This window comes from Electrophorus electricus, chromosome 26 (genome assembly GCF_013358815.1).
Source record: "Electrophorus electricus isolate fEleEle1 chromosome 26, fEleEle1.pri, whole genome shotgun sequence".
Classification (NCBI taxonomy): domain Eukaryota; kingdom Metazoa; phylum Chordata; class Actinopteri; order Gymnotiformes; family Gymnotidae; genus Electrophorus; species Electrophorus electricus.
Window position 1 is genome coordinate 5329007 of NC_049560.1, and position 19047 is coordinate 5348053.

Below are 19047 nucleotides of genomic sequence, written 5' to 3' on the forward strand. Positions count from 1 at the left end.
ACGCAGGAAAACTGAATCCCCTCAATGAAAATTCAGCAATCTTGCTGAAAATACATTATATAGCCTGTTCCAATGGAATGTACATAGGATTACTAGGTAACAAACATCCCGGAACTGTCTTTTGTGTCGCATCTTTATCACATAATGTTGAAGACACAAAATGATTGTCAAGCTTGAGGTTCCAGTGACAGAAGGTCCAGTATCTTTAAAAGAGGACAGGACCGTACCATCTAAATTAGCTGGGAGTTATCTGTTCTTAAAAGAAAATACCACAAAATGAAAGTAAATGGAGAGCTTCTCTCAAATGGTCCTCTCATGCCTGAGAAGCTCATTTCCGGTGCCAGGCCTTGAACAGCAAATGTTGTGGACCTTTGATCAGGGAAAAATCCCGTTGACTAACAAACTCTAGTAATTATTGTTTATTGCACTCATCATTGTGTAAGATGAGGCTCATTTATTTTGTACATCTAGGCATCAGCACTGATCCCTGCATTTCTACAGTATTCTAGATCACTGGTATATTGGACTCTAACCTACTCTACTGGCCATGCTGTATTCTATGAGTAAATGACAAAGCACCTTTGTAAGTCGCTCTGGATAAGAGCGTCTGCTAAATGCTGTAAATGTAAATGTTTATAAACCGTAAAGAGGGATCTTTATTCGTCCCAAGCGGTTGATAGTGCGGTTATTCAAGCATACAGCTTGTGTACGTTCCCATATACAGACACTGAGTATAGAATAGTGCTCTGCAAGATCCCCTCAGATCATTTTCGGGATCTAATTTATCTTATACGTGCGGAAGAAATAGGCGTGTACAGCTTTAACGCCGCCTAGAGTGCCCTCGGTAAACTTACACAATGAAGACCAACAATGGACTTCAGTGGACCAACAATTTCGTTTTCTTTCGCGTATTCTTCTGGATAACACACAAATTCATGTAAGAAAAATGAAAATGCAATTTAATGTAAAAAAGGCGAGCAAAATAACGAAAGTAACAATCGTGTTTCGAACGCCAGGAATGACGCTCAGACCTGGGCTGCCACGCCCACCTCTTCTCGCACAAGCCTCCGAGCTCCAAAATATTGCCAAATGTTACGTTCGGTTATGTGGCTGCCTTTCTGGTTTTCGACGCCTGCCTGACTCCTCTAATCTGACTGGTTTAAAGAATAAAGTTGGGATGTTGGGATTGGATCCTCTCCACGTGTGCGTGTGTGTGCGCCATAATAACAGATTGTTATGGTTTAGGTCAGTTAACTGAAGCTAAACTGAAACTAAAGTAAAAGTCAACGCCCGTTGCCATCATGAAGAATCTGATATTTTTGTGCTGTATATTTGCTTTGCCTTACTCCTACAATGCCGGTAAGGTTCTGTTGATTTGACCATTTTAAAAACATGGGTGTGAGTTTATGGGGTCTGGGGACTCTCTTGACCGCTCTGGACACGAAAGAGGAACCCGAGTTTTCCGCACACCTGAATGAGGTAGACTAGAGCATAAATTGCGCATGACTTTAAAATTTGCGTATATGGCCTCTATGACTATAGTTAGGCTAAAGAAAGAACTATAAACTATGGTGGTGGAGGTATTTTACTGTTATTTAGTTTTGAAGTCTATTTGATTAGTCCAGCAGCCTACTAACTAGGTAAACTCTGGACTGGTAATTATGCAATTTTATAAAAACTCTGGAAAGGGCATAACTCAGTAAATCTACGTAGGTTGTGCAATTATGAATTAATTTAGTGATTTAGGATTTTCCTTGCCTGGTCACCACTGGATGACTATATTCGGACGCAGGTGTTTGATTATAGTAGCCCACTATTGGTTTAGTTGTCCAGGTATATCCTTAAAGAAATTTTTCCCACAGGTCTTCTGAAGTGTTTATGACCGATTCGTATGGCATAAGAAATCCCGGCGTAAACCACAGACATGGGGGGGGGGGGGGGGTGACTCGATTTACGCATCGCCTTCTTGTCACTTCGCTTGGTCATGTGCCTCTCAAATTTCTTAATTTGGCACAAACCAGACAGACTGGATTACAGCTGCAAAACCAGTTAGACTAATTAAACAAGATCTTAAGTCTTAATGTCTTAGAATTGTGATTGAAAAGCTTTCGTTATCATTACACTTAAGATTTTAATTATGATGTAAGGCTACTGAATGACTTTTTTTCCTTGTGCAGTAATTTGTTTTCATGTATAATGGTCCTTTAACAAGGACCAGTGACAAGACTGGGAAAACATTCATCTTGTGCTAATTGGTCAGTTTCATCATTACAGATGTTCTGTGGTGGAATTTACAGAGTAGGGCTTACTGCCAATAGATTTTTAGTTAGTTTGCCTTTTGATGGTTTGGAAGATGGGTGTATGCTGCAGCTCCATAACTAAGCCTGCCTTTGTTAAATATAGATTCTGTACTGGATTTTGTTTTCAAATAGTCTGGCCATAAATAATATCTTGACAAGTGTTACAAATGCAATACAATCTTCTCTTTTTTTCTCTCCCAATAGGTTCACACTCTTTATGGATGTTTGTAACATTAATTAGAGGAGAAACCCCTTTTCCTGAATTCACAATAGTCTTAATGTTTGATGATATACAAATTGGGTACTATGCCTCCAATGAAAAAAAAATATTGCACAGAGGACTGGAAACAGGACCAGAAAGAACATTTGGGGCAGATGAAATGGATTATTTCAGATATTATATACAGTATGTACATGGATGCATGAAAGACAGGGCAGATTATCTAAGTAACTATTTCAACCATACAAACAGTAAGTCTTGGTTCTTTTAAAATACAGAACAAAATAAATGTGTTATGCACCAGTAGAGAGTATTCATTAAAATGTTTGAGCTATGCATTCCTTATCTTCATTTAGTTTTTGCAGGCTTTTATGTTTTTCAGAGAGCTGCTGGATGTGAGTTGCTGGAGAATAATCAGCCAGGAGGTCTGGCGAGTAATGACGCTTACAACGGGGAAACTATAGAGAAGGAGTACTATGATGCATCTCATGAGACGCTGCACACTGACCAGCGGTGGCCAGAAATAGTACATGAAGTGTGGTCTCACAAATATCCACTACGATATAGATATATATACCATCCCAACTGCATCGAATTTATTAGGAGAAACTTGGAAAAGGAAAGGAATCGTCTGCTTAAAAAAGGTAATGCATCAAATCAGCCATGATAGAAACTTTAAAAAAATTAAATAAACAGGTACCAATTAACTGAACAGATTTCATTAAATGAAAGAATTCCAAGAAAACCATATTTAAGTGTTTAAAAAACATAAGCACAAACCTAAGCTACAGTATATCTAACATCTATATATCACTGTCAAATTTAAGATCTAGTACAGAAAGTACGTTTTGAAAATTGCTGTTTTGTATAAAGTTTTGTCAGTCATGGCTTACCAGTCAAATGCATGTTCTGATGACTCCGAATGACACATTTCTTTGGAGAGTTTATAAGGATTAAGTGGACCAACAGCTATTGTTGGGGTTACTCTATAGAATATTAGTCTTCACCGTGGCATTCTGGTCTTTACCAGATGTAACAAAGACAAAATGTAAACTAATTTTAAATGTAAAAATATGTGTGGGAAATGGTGAAGGTAAAAAAGTAGATAATTAGTGAAAAGGTAAGAGCAAGATTGTAGCAATGGTGCACACGCATGTGTGTAGGTGTGTGTGCTGGGGAGAGAAAGAGGTGAAAGTAACCAGCGAATTCTTCATCCTGTTATGTCCTGCGTCTACATACTAGTGAACACACAACAATGGGACAAAGTGACATATGTACAAACATACAATAGCAAACTAACTATAAGGTCACAGATAACAGCAAGGTCAAAGCTGAAGCAAAGTCCCACATCTGGTTAATTATCATAGAACAAACTAGTACAAACGCACATCTCCAAAAACAAACCTCGCTGTTCTCGTCCCTATAGCCCCAGGCTAGTTTTCTTCCCTTTTCACTTTATTCTCTCCTGGGGTGGGCGGAGTCTTGTCTCATGACCGACTCAAGCATGAAACTCAGCAGTGAAATACAGAAATGGGTCTGGAATGGGCCACAACCAGACTGCTCACACACACACACACACACACACACACACACACACACACACACATACACACACAGACACAGACATCAGACGGACACAGGACACAACACCTGCTATTACCCACCAGTTCTTAACCAGTTTTATGGTTTATGGTAATTATTTCATTGTGTCTGAAGGCACTCACACACATTTACAGGAGTACAAATGGACTTTGTTTAGAATATGATGTGAATGCATTTGTTTTGTTGATAAAAAGTAAATAGTTTGGGATTAAATTATGGTTTTAGAATGTGATATTTTGGGTAGACATCAAAGGTATGGTGCTACATTTTTTGTGATTACTGCAGTTAAGGAAGGACTGTTTTCTGATATCTTTTAAAAATGTATTGGAATTGCAGCTTTAATATGTAGGGCAGCTTGGTAATGACTGCATTAATTTTGAATTTTTGGATGGGGTGTTTGTTCAACTTTTTTCCTTTTTGTAAAGTGAAACCCAGAGTCAGGCTCCTCCAGAATGCACTCACACACTCAGGAGGGGCTCAGCTGACCTGCCTGGCCACTGGTTTTTACCCCCGTCACATCAACCTGACCCTGCTCAGAGACGGGCAGCCTGTGGCTGATCACCTGATTACTGGGGGGGAGGTACTCCCTAACGGAGATGAAACCTACCAGATGAGGAAGAGGATGGTGATCAGCGCAGAGGAACTAAGAGAGAAACACCACTACACCTGCACTGTCACACACCTCAGCCTGGACAACAAGCTGGACATCGGTTTAGGTATAACAAGGCATTAAGTGCTATATTTACATATTTTAAAAACAAAGACATTTAAACTAAAATACCTGTAAATTCACCCGTCTTTTCTCCTCCAATCTTTTACCAGACCTTACGTTTGCTTCAGGACCTGCTGCCACCGTGTCCCCTGAGGTGGTGGTGGTGGTGGTGTTGGTAGTGGTGGCTGGGATTTTGTTCCTAGCTGGATTCATTATGATGAAGAAAAGACATGCAGGTGAAACAACTAATAATAATAATAATAATAATAATAATAACCATAATAGCAATAATAATAACAATAATAATCATCATCATAATCATAATAAGCATAATCATAGTCATAATCATAATAATCATAAAAATAGCAGTTTACTGATAACTACAACTAACAATAGCAGTTTACAGATTCTGTATGTTTTCACACAGTTGCTTGATTAAATTCCAGTCTTAGGAAAATGACGCTTATGTAATATTTGATCATTTCTCCACCTCAGCAGTGACAAGAGATCTGGCTATTGAGCAACAGCAATACACTGATTTCTGTTATTTATTCATGTTTCAAAATATAACTTTTGGTTATTCATAATGTTTATATAGTTATATAACACATCACTTATACCCATTTTTAGGTAACACAAGACAAACTCTGCTATGGCATTCAGTGGTTCTGAGTTGATGGTTTCCGTGATCAAACTGTGTTTTTCCTGTGTGTGATGCATCACTGTGTTTCAGACTGGAGTTCCCAAACAGCTCTAAAGAGAAGTCATTCTGCAACTCCAGGTGAGTATGTCAAAGAACAGTTAAAATACTAACTACTGTTTACCATTTTTCAAGCATTTTGTGCATTGCTTTTCAAAGTAGCATGAACGTCATGAGTTCAGTTCAGCTGCTTGTAGTTTATAGGTACGTAGTTAGCTAGCCATTTTTTCTTAGAATATCTTAGAATGGATTCCACATTAGGAGAGAGCACCGATTTCACACACAGATATGTGATCCTTAAAGAAAAGGATATATTGCGAGCTACTTTTCATAAATATCATTTGAGTTGCTCATTACGTTGGTCTACTGCCGAGATGTGTAACTTACTGAAGCAAAGCGGTGGTACTCTGTAATTATCTTTGGGAATTTCTCTAACCCTCCCACACTTGACAGGTTGTGACGAAACGTACAAAAATTATTTTAAAATGTAGGAGGAACATTGACGAATATAAAGGAGTAAAGGTACATTTGTGGCCCCGCAAATATAAAGTACACTCTTTAAAAACAACTCTTAAAAGTACGATTTGTTCAAAAAGTTACTTAACTAAATGTAATGGAGTAAATGTAGCGCGTTACTACCCAGCTCTGACTGTACCCTTCCACCCAAAAGATGTAAGCTTTCAAAGATCAATGTATTAGTGCCACACAGCAGAAGGGGTAGTGATAGTTTCATGGATATCATGAATCCTGAACTCAACATGCTGGCAAACCAATGCCAATCCACACTCAAATGAAGTGCACTGGCTTGCTGATTCACAATGAACTGAAGTCGCTGCACGTTATCTGACTACTCTGTCTTTTTTAAGCGACCAGATGATGATTGCTGAGTTTAGTTATCAGCAGCATTTTTCTGGACATCACAGAGTTTCCAGCACGTCTGCTTCCTGTGTCCTTTTCATAGATATGCAGAATCGATCGGAAGGCGATCCTCTTCATGGTGCATCCATGGAGCCTACTGTTAATCAAGATCCGTCGTGCAATTTTGATCTGCAACATTAGCACATAAGAGAAATTTCTTGGCAAAACGCAAATATTAGCAGCCGTCAGTTCGACTTTGACTCATCAGAGAACTTTGCTGTGTGAGTTCTGCTGATTTAACATAACAGTAGGATGGCAAAGGTACTAGTTTTAATGACATCCTGTATATAGAATATATAGAAATATATTATTCAGATGGGATCATTATTAGGTGCAACCACTTGTCTTGTAAAATGTATCTCTGGTGGGTGAATTCAATAATTGCAAATAGAATCTCAATTGCTTGTTTACCTTTAGGGACAGTGAATCAACACAAAGATTTGTCAGTGTCATGTATGATCGCTGTGTTACATGAGGTTGTTTAGTTTGACTTTGCATTTAACGATCCATCTAATTTCGCTGTGCTCTGTGCAATGACAATAAAGGCATTCAAATCAATTTAAAGTCATTTTATTTCGTTAATGTACTGATAATGTAAAGGTTTATATTTTAGACTCAGGTGCTATATAAATAAAGTGTATTCATATTTTTACTGTTATTATTATATACTTGTTATACATGTTAAGGCCTTTTTTCAACCTTAGTTGCTGCTGACTACAGTCTGTCTGATCAGTGTTCTGAGGCCGTGTCTCTTGATGAAACGTATGCAATGGTAATTGTACTAATTTTGTAACAATTTTACATTTAGACAATATTTTCAAACATTTAGATATTTTCAGATATTCTTTTTCTAAACATATTACCAAAAGCCACATTAGTTTGTTTAAATTTAGTTTCATTAATTTCAAGGTTTTGGTCCATATAACATTCATCGGAAGAATCACCTCTTAAGGGGTTTTCTAAAAACAGCTTTACATTTTATGCAGCGTCAGAAGGAAATCTTTTTGAATACAGTAATGCTACATAAAATATATGGTTGTTAAAATACTTAAACGGGAACTTATTAGCCTGTATTGTCTACTATGGTAACTTCTCTACCTTCTGTAATATTTTCCCCATTGTACATGTTCCTCATAACCCAGGTCTTTGCGCTCAGAATGAGTAAGGGTCCACATTTAAAATGAAAGTGTGAACACATATTGAACATTTCATTAGTTTATTCCAAAATCTCGAAAGAACTGGGAAAAGAGAGAACCGCAAACGTGAGTAACTGCGGCGGCTCCGTTAACTCCATTCACGGGCCCCACTGCAGTATTCCTTAGTGTGTACTCCAGCCCAGAAGATGGCGAAAGCTCCACTGGAAAAAACTAACTAGACCATTTACCCAACGTAAAAGAAACAGGAACAGAATCGGGGTTTCTTATTCAGAAGCTCAGCTAGTTTGCTGAAACTGAACTTCTGTATACTGCCATGGCTTTAGGTCGTTGCACGCATCCCTGCCACTCAGCCCCTCTGGTTTGGGGTAGACTGCTCATTTTGGTGTCAGTGCTGACATGCGCCAGTGCCTCTGACGAGAGAACTAAAACCGTGGAGTTCAACGTGAAACCTGGCGGCGTGGTGCATTCATTCTCGGAAAAAATAGTAAGTGTCTTTAGTTCTCCGCACAGATTATAAAAAGATTTGTTGAGGTACGTGCGTGTTGGTGTATAATACTTTGGGAATATATATTTTTTGCTTGTGCGTAAGATTACAGAAACTCAGGAAACGTCACTTCGCCTCGTGTTTAGGCTCATTCTTGAATGCAGGTAGCTCAGTTCAAATGGTGAAACTGCAGTTTTAATGAAGGCTTTTCACTACGGCGTGTTAAACTAATTCCTAGATACAGGATGCTACTTTTTTCCTACAGTACGTAAGTTGTTATTCCTGGGTTATTTCTTAAGATAGCTGGCTGATTCCACAACCCGGCGAAACAAGAAAAGGGACTGTTATTATTATGCTAAAATGGAATGGGACGAGACAAATTATGTTATGAAGAAAACCTGCTGGAATGTTTGCCTTTGTAATACGTCCATGTCCACAAGTCAACTTTTCATTGGCGAGGGGGCGGGGCATCAATAATTCGCTCCGCCCTGTAAACACTACGTTGTGTGGAATGAGGTATGACGCCATCTGGTGTCACCCGTGCGTAAATGGAGAGTCTGTTAAAGGATAATTGTGCCTAAATGGAGAGACTGTTAAAGAACAATTGTGCCTAAGTGGAGAGTCTGTTAAAGGACAGCGTGTCACGTTATGTCAACTGCTTATAAGTCATTAAAGTTCATGATGTGCACAAAAGCTCACAGAAAACCCCACAAACTTATGACAGTTTTTATTTTCCAGAAAGAATATGAATGCTCTTTCACCTATGCATCTCAAGGAGGTACCAACGAGGTGAGACGGACGTGCTGTTATAATGACGTAAATGTAGGGCATGTAAACATTTCTGAGTTTTTGTGGACTATACTGGCACTATACAGGGCAGAATTTTCCATTTCCCTAGCAAACATTTTAGTATCACAAAGAGAATGTTCATTAACTGATGATAATGAGACAAATAACAATGTTTATTTATAATGCACTTAAAATGTTTATGAACTGCTTTGCAGAGTTGGAATAAAATTAAATGGAATAAATTAAGATAAAAAGAACATAAAATAGGAAGCAAAGAATGAATAAATACATTAGGATAAAAAAAACCCCCATCATATATAAAGCAAGGAATACAATCCAATAGCAGAAGATGTAGAATTAATTAAACGCTAAACTAAATAGATCAGTCCTGACCCTCAGGTCACTAGGAAGAGAATTGCAGAGGTTATAGCCATAGTAAAAGCATCTTCACCAGTCCGTAGTCTGCTAGCGGGAATGCCTGGCATGTAGGTTCGATCCAAGAGCTCAAGGGAACATGAGGTACAATGGAGTGAGACATTTTGCACAGTCCAGAAAGAAAAGTGCTGCAGTAGTTCATACCCGCTGACACACAAGCATACTTAAGTATTTTTTCCCTTCAATGTTGAGAGAATGTCACAAACCTTGGACATGTTTCTCAGCTCAGAGAATGAATTTTTTTGCAGAATTATTTATTTGAGAATTAATTATTTGCAAACATAACTTGCATTACTTCAACTTACTATCACTGTTGAAAGTAACAGCCTGGTTTTGAACACATTTTTAGCCTTCACAGGTCAGGTCTGTTAAGAGCACAGAGGCAGAATTCCCAGTTCACCATTCCCAAGAACAAGGAATTCAATTTTATCTTTATTTAGCTACAAACATTGCCACATCTAGTATGTGATATCCTGTAGACAATCAGACAAGGAGTCAGAGCTTCGAGGGTCGATTACTGAATGAGTTGAATTAGGTGAAGGGAAACAGATAAAGCACTAAAATGTTCTGAGCACCTATATTCCAGGACCAGGGATATAAATAGAATGGAATTTAAAGAACTCGGCTAAATGACGGTGAAAGTGGTAGGTTGATTATGCCACATGCTCTAGTAAGTTTGTGATTTTTATGGAATATCTTTGGAGTTTTAAGGTTGTTTTTGTTTGTTTATTTTAGGCTAGCCCAAATAGCCTTCGTGTAAATGAACCAAACATCGGACAGTAGCTAAAAGTGCAGAATCTAGTGTGTTTATAAATGAACACAAGCGGCAGAAATAAATCTTGTGTTGGACTGAAAATGATGCCTGGTTAAAATATTCTAAATGTTTTTTTTTCCCCCAAAAATAAAAAAATGCAACGTATGCGCATTTGTTCCAGTGTGACAGCACAGCAAAACAATAGTCTATTTTAAACCTATTCTGCAGTACATAGAACTTCTAGTAAATCTGCCGGCACTTTTGTCGTTATCAGATCTGATTTATTTATTTTATTTAATTTTTTTTGTGCTTTCCGTCAACGTTCTGAAGGTTAAGGTTATTCTTACTGAAAAATATTATGCGACTCCAGATGCATTTGGCCTTTCTTATAAAGAACTAAAAGGAAATATTTTGGTTGGCTATTGATCCTTGCACGCTGACTATGTTGTCTCTTAGACTTTTTGGAGAACTGCACTAATCCAGGTCTGTGTCTGTCTTCACCGCAGCAATGGCAGATGACTGTGGGTCTGAGTGATGACGATAGGCTCTTCTCTTGCTCGGTGTGGAGGTAGGCGTACCGAATCCCACAGTGGTGGTTTAACACTGCCACTCCAGCTAGTGAAGTTGTCCCACACCGCTGGCTGCTCAGGGTTCTGTGGATAAGATCCTCCTGAAACACATACCTATTGTCACTTTCCTATTATTAAAGAAACGGTTCAACCATGCATGCTAACTTGATTGAAGATGAATAGAACCTTTCAGACACCAATTCATGTGTCATTTGCATATAATTAAAATTTAAATTGAAGTATTTCATCACAGAAATTCTCTGAATAACAAAATCTTGGTTCGGAACTACACTGTGTGCACACTATTACCTGAATAAAGTAAAAGTGAGGCTTTGGCTTTCTTAGGAGAATATCTGTGTGCATAATTATTGGGCAACTATTAGTGTGCAGTATTTTAGGCAACTAAATGAAAAATGGAAATTTTCCGTTCATGGAGTCTGTCAGTTTCTTAATTTGTTGACGATCAACTTTTTGTGCAGCAGCAACCACCGTCCCCAGACACTGTTCAGAGAGCTGTACTGCTTTCCTTCACCATAAATCTCCCATTTATGAAGGGCCCACAAGTTCTCAATAGGATTTAAGTCAGGTGAGGAAGAGGGCCCGTGTCATAATTCATTTATTTTTAAGGCCTTTACTGGTTAGCCACGCAGTGGAGTACTTTGATGTGATCATGCCCCAATATCTTAGCAATTGTGCTGCATCCCTCTGAAAGACTTTTTACAATTTTTGACTTTTCAGAGTCAGCTAAATATTTTTCTTTTGGCCCATTTTGCCTGAAGAAGCTGCCTAACAATTATGCACACCTTGATATAGGGTGTTGTTCTCCTTAGGCCACACCCTCCCTCATTACACAAACACACCTGATCTCCTGATGTGCTTAAAGTTTAGTTTATACATCTTAAGAGTTGGCAAATGCGCATAAAAATGAAACGGTCAAAATACTCTCTTGCCTAATAATTGTGCACACAGCCTACTTCCACCAGTGTGCTGTTCATGTGTTAGGAATGACATGACGTGGTAAAGGCACACCGTTCTCAGTTGTGGCTTTTTCATACATTGTCTTATGATAAGATGAAGGAAATCCTATTGATTTTTTTTTTTTCTTCTTCTAATCTCTCTCTCTCTCAATGGAAAGGCCCCAAGGGAAATCATACTTGTTTTTCACAGAGTTCAAAGCTGAGATTAAAGGAGCCAAGATTGAGTATGCCAGCGCATACGTGAGTATGACTTCATCTCCATGCTCCGTTAGGGTACTTCTCACCAGCCTCACTGTGCCCAACGTTATCGCAGAGCATCCTACAACCACATATCCAGTTAATCCTGTCATGTGCATGGAAGCTGTCTTGTTTACTTATTTCTGTAGCAAATTTACTTGCAATTTTACTTGTAAGTGGTGAAAAGAGCAGATGTTAACATTTTCCCCCTGTAGCTAGTACATTTGATTCAGATTCTAGATCAAGTGTTGGATTGACTCTTGAACCTTGTCAGCTCAGATCATAAGCATCCAGACGCTTCTTGGGAGGTATTGCAGTGTGTGGCCTCATCAAAAACAAGTTCATCTTGAAATCAAATCAAATCATTGCAGGCAACTGGCAGTGTTAACAATTTTTTAAAAATTTAGAGGAGGGACTTCAAAAAGAATATATCTGAAATCTAAGAAGTCTGTAGACATTCACTTTCTTGGGTTTTTAAAAGGTCTTTGGCTTTTCTCTTTACTACAGTCTTCTGTTGGTGTCTGGTGTCAATCATCTCTTTCTGTCTCGCTCTGACATTTTTCATTTTGTGTTTGGTTTTTTTTTGTGTGTGTGTGATACTTTATTGGCATGACTTACATTTAAACTTTTTTTTTTCCAAAGCAGTGCACCAAATGCATTAATGTGTAGAAAAAGAAAATGTGAAAAAACAGTATGTAAATATTGTTTAACAAAGACATTCAAGATTTTCACAAATAAAGGTATAATTTACCCTAATTTACCAACATAGTTATATCTATTAAAAAGTGTAACCAAGAATCCATTTCTTAAATATCACACTTAAAATTGTGGAGCAGAGACATAATTGCTGTGTTCACTGTCTACTTCCTCTTTGTCAGTCACAGACAAAACTCAAGGCTTGATGTTCTCTCTCTCCCTCGCTCTCTCTCACACACACACACAGTCCCAGGCAGCTGTGGGAGGCCAGAAGGATGTACCTTTGAAGGAGGACGAGTACTCCGTAGGTGACCACACAGGTGAGCAGGCTTGGCTCTGCTGCAGGGTACCGCCCCTTCCAGGTCCACTTCCTGTGACATCAGGCGCGCAGTACAACTGTGTTTGGTCCTCGGGCTGATACAAGAGGAGCAGTTGTACATTTCTTTGTCATGTCAACTGCTGTTCCTGAATTATGTTTGTGTGTGTGTGTTTTTCACGTTCATGTGGCTTCTCACGTTTGAATGATTTCTCCCTCCTCTGTTTTTCAGTGATACAAAAAGATGGAAAATTCCGTGCTGAACTCTCAAAGCTCACCATCATTGGTCGGACACGCCATGATGAGCTCTAATTGCCTGAGTTCTGTGATGTGAACCTTAACTTGCAGGCTGACAAAAGCGCATGGATGAAGCTCTAGAAAGTTCTGGAAACATCTAGCGTTTGAACTTTGGGAGACCGTCACAACTGAGCATCGAGCCAGAAGAGATTTAAAGATGTCCTTTTGTTGTTGACGGATTCCTCCTCATTAAAAAAGTGTCGCTGTGTATGTCTGTGAGTGTGTGTCTGTGTAATATATATATATATATATATATATATATAAATAATTACACACATACACACACACACATACATACATACAGGAGTTTTCACTTTTCTACCAGGCTTTGAAATGGATAGGTGTTTTTCCCTTTTCAAAGTATGGACCTAATGAGTAGTGTACCAGAATTGTAATGAATAAATTAATATCTTGCCAGTGAGAACAACTTTTTACACCTTTTGTATTTAGGCTATGGGTGTTAGCATGAAATGATGCTAGGTAGCAGTGATTTCTGTCAGAATTGGCCAAACTGGTGCCTTCGCACAGACTGTGATCTCGGTGACGTTTTCACAAGTCTGAATGTAAATTGTGCTGTATTGTCATTAAACTAGTTCAGTATAGTCCTTTTCTATTCGCTTGAGCCAGAAAATCTTAGAATACTGCATCACCTTTTTTTTTTCTGTGTCATCTCAGAGTTTCTTCAGGTGTGTGTTAGTTAATTAATCTTGAGTAGACGGTAAACCTAAAATCACCGGTTGGACTCCATATGAGAGAAGAGCCCTGCATTGTGGTGACAGACTGTTACAGAATGAACACTATATACCTGTTAGGAACTTTAGAGCAGTCAGCTATTCTTAACTCACCCCACTAAAATAAATAAATAAATAAATAAATAAATAAATGTTGCAGTAAGTGTTGAGCCCTACACCCCACAAGAGGGTGATATACTCAATGCAGTATGAGCATCTAGCCCTTATCTCATGCACAATGTTTATTTCTTCCCAAAACTTAAACTTGTTCAAACGGACTAAGGAATCAAGGAATCAATGATTATTATTAATGAATAATTTACTGTAAGTTGAGCACAGTGGGGATATCGGTACAAATAAAACCCTGTAACGGATAAGCAGTGGAAGTGTGATTTGTTCCTGCTGTCTCTTAAGGCTTGGCCTAACCTCCATCAGTCTTCTGTCTACAGTCGTACCTCCGACGTTTTGTTTTTTTTTTCCCCCTCCAGCACTGTTCCACAGCCCATGGGTTAAAACAGCACTGCTGAACGTGGTGTTGAACCCACCAGGGTCCCTATTCATCACATGCACCACACAGAGCGAGTCGCCTTTGAATCGCGAGACTTTGAGTCAGTTGACACCATGCCGGGACTTTTAGACCGTACTTATTTCACAGCGCACGTCACCTTGGATACCGGCTTTTTACAAACCAGGTAAGTAATATCCCCCTAGCTGCCCTGAGGCTGCTGCCCGATCATACGGTGGTGGAGAGCAGTCTTCGCTTGCCTGAGTGAGAGAGGGGTTTCAGGTCCAGCTCCTCCCCTTTTTTTGGTCTCCTAGCTCTGCTGCTGAAGGGGTAAGGAGGAGGCTTCCTGCTATGAAGCCCTCCAGAGACCTCTGATTTGGGTCCGTTGCAAAGCAACCTGGTGGCGACGCGTTCGGGTTTCGGCACAAAAGTGTTCGAGCCTGAATGTGGCTTTGGGTATGCTGGTGGGGGCCCCCGAGGACTGCCTTTCCACTCAGCCTGGGTCTCACTAGATGCCTGGAGCATTTTTGTGTCCCTCTGCACCGTTGGCAGATTACGGCACAGGCTGTCTGGGTGTGCAGCAATGTCTTGGACCTGGTGGATCTTGGCGCTCGTGTGTTTCTCCACAGCAGATGCTTTCCTGCTGAAGCTACAGTCTCCAGAAGCACCTCGGGTGTCGTCCTCTCCTAGTTCAATATTGATCGTCAGCTTGTCAATCTGCATGACCACCTGAGTCAGAGATGTAAATTTGGCATCATCATTAAAACAAATGAACAAAAAAACCTTGGTGTAACTGTACCACTGTTACTCAACTCTACTCATCTCTGTTTATAATAGCCCCGAACCCACTTCCACAACACCAAAACATTCAGCAGCGCATGGGTGCAGGTAAAGCGCAAGGATGCGAATGGGATGCTTTTGTGTGTGTAAACGAGATTAGGACACAGCAGCACAGAACTAAATATAGGCAGCTGCCCGGCTTCCAGCTGCCCCGGTGCTACGCGCTCCAGCTGAGGAGGGAACTCTAAAAAAGGTGCAGTGTAGCATTCCTAAGTACTACATTTGTCTGGGGCAAAATGGAGCAGATGAAAATTCCTTTTCTTTGTATTTGATCCCCTTATTTCCTCTGACTCTAGTACCTGTCCTAAATGTGTAATTGTACCTCAAAGAGTTGTTTTGCTTGATTTTTATGGGTGTTTTGCTATGCACAGATCAATAGGTGCCTCTCATGTGGCCTGAGATAGGAGATATTTGAGTTTTATATAACCAGGTTGACAACTTTCACAAAATCAACAAAACTATAGAAGAGACAATTCTTTGTCCTATCATTGGAAAATTGTGAGCATCCCAAACCCTCCTCTACAAATCTAGTCAGATATTAAGCCGTTTACCTCCTTCATTTCCAGTTCGACTTCCTTCAGGCCACGAAGGACTTCCTCAAGATTCACGACCACCCTACGGATCTGGTCCTGGAGAACACAGGTCGTTTTCTTCATGCCAAAAGCGCAGGTTTCACCACCCTGACCTCCGGTGCCGGGCACATTTTGTGTCTCCACTCCGGCAGAATCCGAACGCGAGCAGCTCTTACAGCGGTTGACCGTGGTGTTGTAAGGGACTTCCGTAGAGAAGATAACATCATGCACAGCGCCAGCCGTTTCTGCTACATGTCCCATTGACTTTGGGAAATTCGGTTTGGTGCTGTCCAGGCTGTTGGGTTTGTCAAGGGTGTGCCGGCTTGCCTCCGTGTGCAAGACGGACGCCAGTGGCTCTGTAACAGAGTCGGACTGTTGCTCCACCACGCAAACAGGCTCCCCACAGTTTCTCTGACCTGTGAACTGTGTCGGCACCTCCAGAGCACATTTCTTTGAGGGGAGGGGTGTGCGGGTCTGGTGAAGGTTGGCCACAAAGCTGCATTCTCTCAAGCGCTCCCTCACAGAGGCGCTGTTGTGTAGTAGATCCGGCCTCTGCCACTTGCCCCACCTCAAACGGCTGGACTTCGTACGACAGCTTTGGCCAGCTGTAACTAGCTGCGTGGGGCACTCCAAAGTTGCGAGAGACAACCTGGAATGGTGACTGTATCCATTCCGGAAGGAATGTTTAAATCCATAGGAACTCATCCTGTTGTGCTCCTCCGGTCTAAAGCTTAATGGGAACTTATTTTCCAGGCTTTCTAGAACATCCCATCTCGGCGTGCGTCTGTGGACCATGCTGGAGCCAGCAGCGACGTGACCCAGTGTGCTGTGGAAGGCAGCGCTCCCTGAGCCTCCTGGTATCTCAAAACATGATGGAAGCAGTTGCGTAGTTCCATAGCGAGATTCCTGCACAGAGTCGCCCTTCCCACCCGAGTCCAACCCTCGCTGCTCCCGCTGGATGTTTTTCTTGTACGAGTCCCCCTGCTCCCCCAACCTTAAAACTTTTTTTTTCCTCAGCTCAGACCCCCCCACCCACTGTTTCCCGTCAGTGCTGATTTCTGATGTTATCCCTGTGCGTGTTTCTGCCTCGCCCCCTCTGCCTGCATGAGCACGCCTGCGTTTCCTTCGCTCCTATCCCATCGGGTTTGGCCGAGGGCCTCCGATTTCCTCTCCTTCCTTCACTCTTCCTGCCTCGCAGTTTTCAGTGGCTGTTGCACGTTTCCTGCCTTTCCATTGCTGGTTCTCCCCCCCTCCTCTCTCTCTCTCTCTCTCTCTCTCTCTCTCTCTCTTCTGGTGCTTTCTTCCTCCCACTCCTTCTCACGGCTGTTCCCCTCACCCTCCCTCTCTCTCTTTTGCAGGGACTACTCGACTTCAATCAGAGTCGTTTTTTTTTTTTTTTTTAATCTAGCGTCGACGCCATTCTGCGTGTGCTTGCTGCTTCTCATCTCTGATCTGATTACTCTCATCCTTAGCTTAGTACAGCACAATTAACGCTAGGATTTAAGAAGGGGGTTGTCTCGAGACGGGAGGGGGGCACAGACCCTCTCCTGCTCTCTCGGTGAGATAGTACAGCTGCTGCACAAGGAAGGTGTGCAGACTCAATATCCTATCGCTCCACACTGCATCTTTCTGTTTACTGTTTCCACATCTTAAAATTCATTGCATTTATGTGTTGCAACAGCACAGTTAAGTCACCAAAATTATAGCCACACAGTCCAAAAACTACACATAATTAGGGTGCCTCTTAGATAACAATAGCAGGATTGAGGGGTTTTTTTGTTCCGAGGCTCGTTCTTTGTTTTCAGTTTCAGTTCGGAAGCAATTTCTCATTTCTTTAAACTGTGAGCTGATACTTTTCTGTAGGCCTCTTAACATTTCAACCACAAACTAGTGTTTTTATGCCTAAGCAACTGCAAATGGAGAAAAGTCAAGCATGTCTCGTACACGCATGTCTTCGATTTATCTCAATCCGCAAGATCTTAAAAAGAAAGGTGCAAGACATGCCCTGCAAGCCTAGAAGTTTCTTAACTACCATTGTTTTTAAAAGGACAGAAAAAGAAACAAAAACATCCGTGATGTTTATAAACACTCCTTCAGGGCTGCTTCAGAAACCAGGTGCTTTCCCAGATGTGCTAACCCTCGTGGCCATGCGGTCAGAGGCACTGCTGTATGAGTGGAGGAACAGCGCTCTGCTTTCTGAGGACACCAGTCCCATCACTCGCTGGCTGGCTGCGAGAGCCAGAAATATCTAGAAAATCTCACACTGCAGTTCATTTCTAATTCAGTTTTGGACAAGTACGTGCTGTTACCTGGTCACGGCTAACTGTTCTCTCGTCCCTGTCCCGATTATTTTAAACCCGCAGATCTGTATAAAAAGATGGAGGTAACTGACGATTTTTTGTTTCACTCCTGTTACTGAAAATCAGTTATGACGAACTAGATTGCATAAGCCCGTGTTAGTTAGGTTACGTCATTCTGCTCGATCCTGCGTGCCGGTTAAAGACAGCAGGGCAACTCTACCCAGACGGCCGCTCATTAACACACCAGCTGAGTGGTACCATGGCAGAACTCAGCATGCATTTTGCAGGTGTTGGCTGTAGAGGTCACAGCCTTGATGTTATCCAAAGATGCCATCCTCACCCACACCTTTCTGGGGAAACCAATTTTTATTTAATGTGTCACTTTTGGAAATGGATCCAAGCAATACAAACCTTTTAAAGTTGTTTGTCATGCTGCATTCACCAAGAGACATCATCACCTTCCTTTTGACCTTACCGCTTGATAAGAACGTTTAGAGTTGTATGCAGAATATTAACATATGCTGCACAACTCCTCCAGTTGCACAGCGTTTGGCTCAACTGCTTTTAACTGAAGACAAACATGCCAGTCTTCTAGTCTCGGGGGACACTCTGGAGCAGAAAGGAAACGAAAGGAATTTGCCCGTCCTAAGAAGCTTCGGCTCAGGTAACCGTCACATCTCGAGTAGCAGGAGCCGGAGGGGACAGGCATCAACACAGAGCGGCGAAGATGAGACGAAGGCAAACCGAAAGGTGTGTGAGAGGAATAACAAACGGTGTGGCGACCGCTCGCGGGCACTCGGTTACCGCCCTGGCGCCACTGCTCGGATCTGCGCAGGCGCGGAAAACGGACGTTTAAGGGAAAAACGGACCACCTCGCTGCCGCGTTTTCCCTTCACGCTAAAATGTCACGGTCCTTCTCTGACTCTTTCTGTTTCA

General features: G+C 41.2%; 3 protein-coding genes and 1 long non-coding RNA gene across 5 annotated transcripts; 3 read left to right on the forward strand and 1 right to left on the reverse strand.

Annotated features, from left to right (window-relative positions):
* Positions 1-1081: 1081 nt before the first annotated feature.
* On the forward strand, positions 1082-4855 carry LOC113577833 (major histocompatibility complex class I-related gene protein-like). The gene is made up of 4 exons (XM_035523089.1): positions 1082-1359; positions 2505-2771; positions 2886-3164; positions 4548-4855. The coding sequence occupies exons 1-4, from the start codon at positions 1302-1304 to the stop codon at positions 4853-4855; spliced, it is 912 nt and encodes a 303-aa protein (XP_035378982.1). The 5' UTR covers positions 1082-1301.
* A 99-nt stretch (positions 4856-4954) lies between these two features.
* On the forward strand, positions 4955-6727 carry LOC118240833. Its single transcript, XR_004775669.1, has 3 exons — positions 4955-5070; positions 5568-5615; positions 6496-6727. It is a non-coding gene; the product is annotated as an uncharacterized LOC118240833 (long non-coding RNA).
* A 1119-nt stretch (positions 6728-7846) lies between these two features.
* Positions 7847-13373, forward strand: mydgf (myeloid-derived growth factor). Of its 2 annotated transcripts, XM_027010714.2 has the most exons (6): positions 7847-8093; positions 8832-8882; positions 10578-10639; positions 11776-11857; positions 12798-12870; positions 13099-13373. In XM_027010714.2, exons 1-6 carry the CDS (start codon positions 7923-7925, stop codon positions 13176-13178), a joined length of 519 nt encoding a protein of 172 aa, XP_026866515.2. In that variant the 5' UTR covers positions 7847-7922; the 3' UTR covers positions 13179-13373. The 2 variants fall into 2 exon arrangements, with proteins under 2 accessions (XP_026866515.2, XP_026866516.2); XM_027010715.2 differs by lacking the exon at positions 8832-8882.
* A 414-nt stretch (positions 13374-13787) lies between these two features.
* On the reverse strand, positions 13788-17030 carry LOC113577835. Its single transcript, XM_027010716.2, has 2 exons — positions 15791-17030; positions 13788-15128 (listed from the first exon to the last, which is right to left on the reverse strand). Exons 1-2 carry the CDS (start codon positions 16604-16606, stop codon positions 14628-14630), a joined length of 1317 nt encoding a protein of 438 aa, XP_026866517.2. The 5' UTR covers positions 16607-17030; the 3' UTR covers positions 13788-14627.
* Between the last annotated feature and the right edge of the window lie 2017 nt (positions 17031-19047).

Bases quoted from the DNA above. Each gene is read 5' to 3' on its own strand.
- LOC113577835 (XM_027010716.2), bottom strand. From the start codon at position 16,606: ATGGTCCACAGACGCACGCCGAGATGGGATGTTCTAGAAAGCCTGGAA. The intron at 15,129-15,790 runs GTAAACGGCTTA...TCTCTGACTCAG, and splicing joins TCGAACTGGAAATGAAGGAG to GTGGTCATGCAGATTGACAA.
- LOC113577833 (XM_035523089.1), top strand. From the start codon at position 1,302: ATGAAGAATCTGATATTTTTGTGCTGTATATTTGCTTTGCCTTACTCC. The intron at 1,360-2,504 runs GTAAGGTTCTGT...CTCTCCCAATAG, and splicing joins GCCTTACTCCTACAATGCCG to GTTCACACTCTTTATGGATG. The intron at 3,165-4,547 runs GTAATGCATCAA...CTTTTTGTAAAG, and splicing joins GAATCGTCTGCTTAAAAAAG to TGAAACCCAGAGTCAGGCTC.
- mydgf (XM_027010714.2), top strand. From the start codon at position 7,923: ATGGCTTTAGGTCGTTGCACGCATCCCTGCCACTCAGCCCCTCTGGTT. The intron at 8,094-8,831 runs GTAAGTGTCTTT...TTTATTTTCCAG, and splicing joins ATTCATTCTCGGAAAAAATA to AAAGAATATGAATGCTCTTT. The intron at 11,858-12,797 runs GTGAGTATGACT...ACACACACACAG, and splicing joins TTGAGTATGCCAGCGCATAC to TCCCAGGCAGCTGTGGGAGG.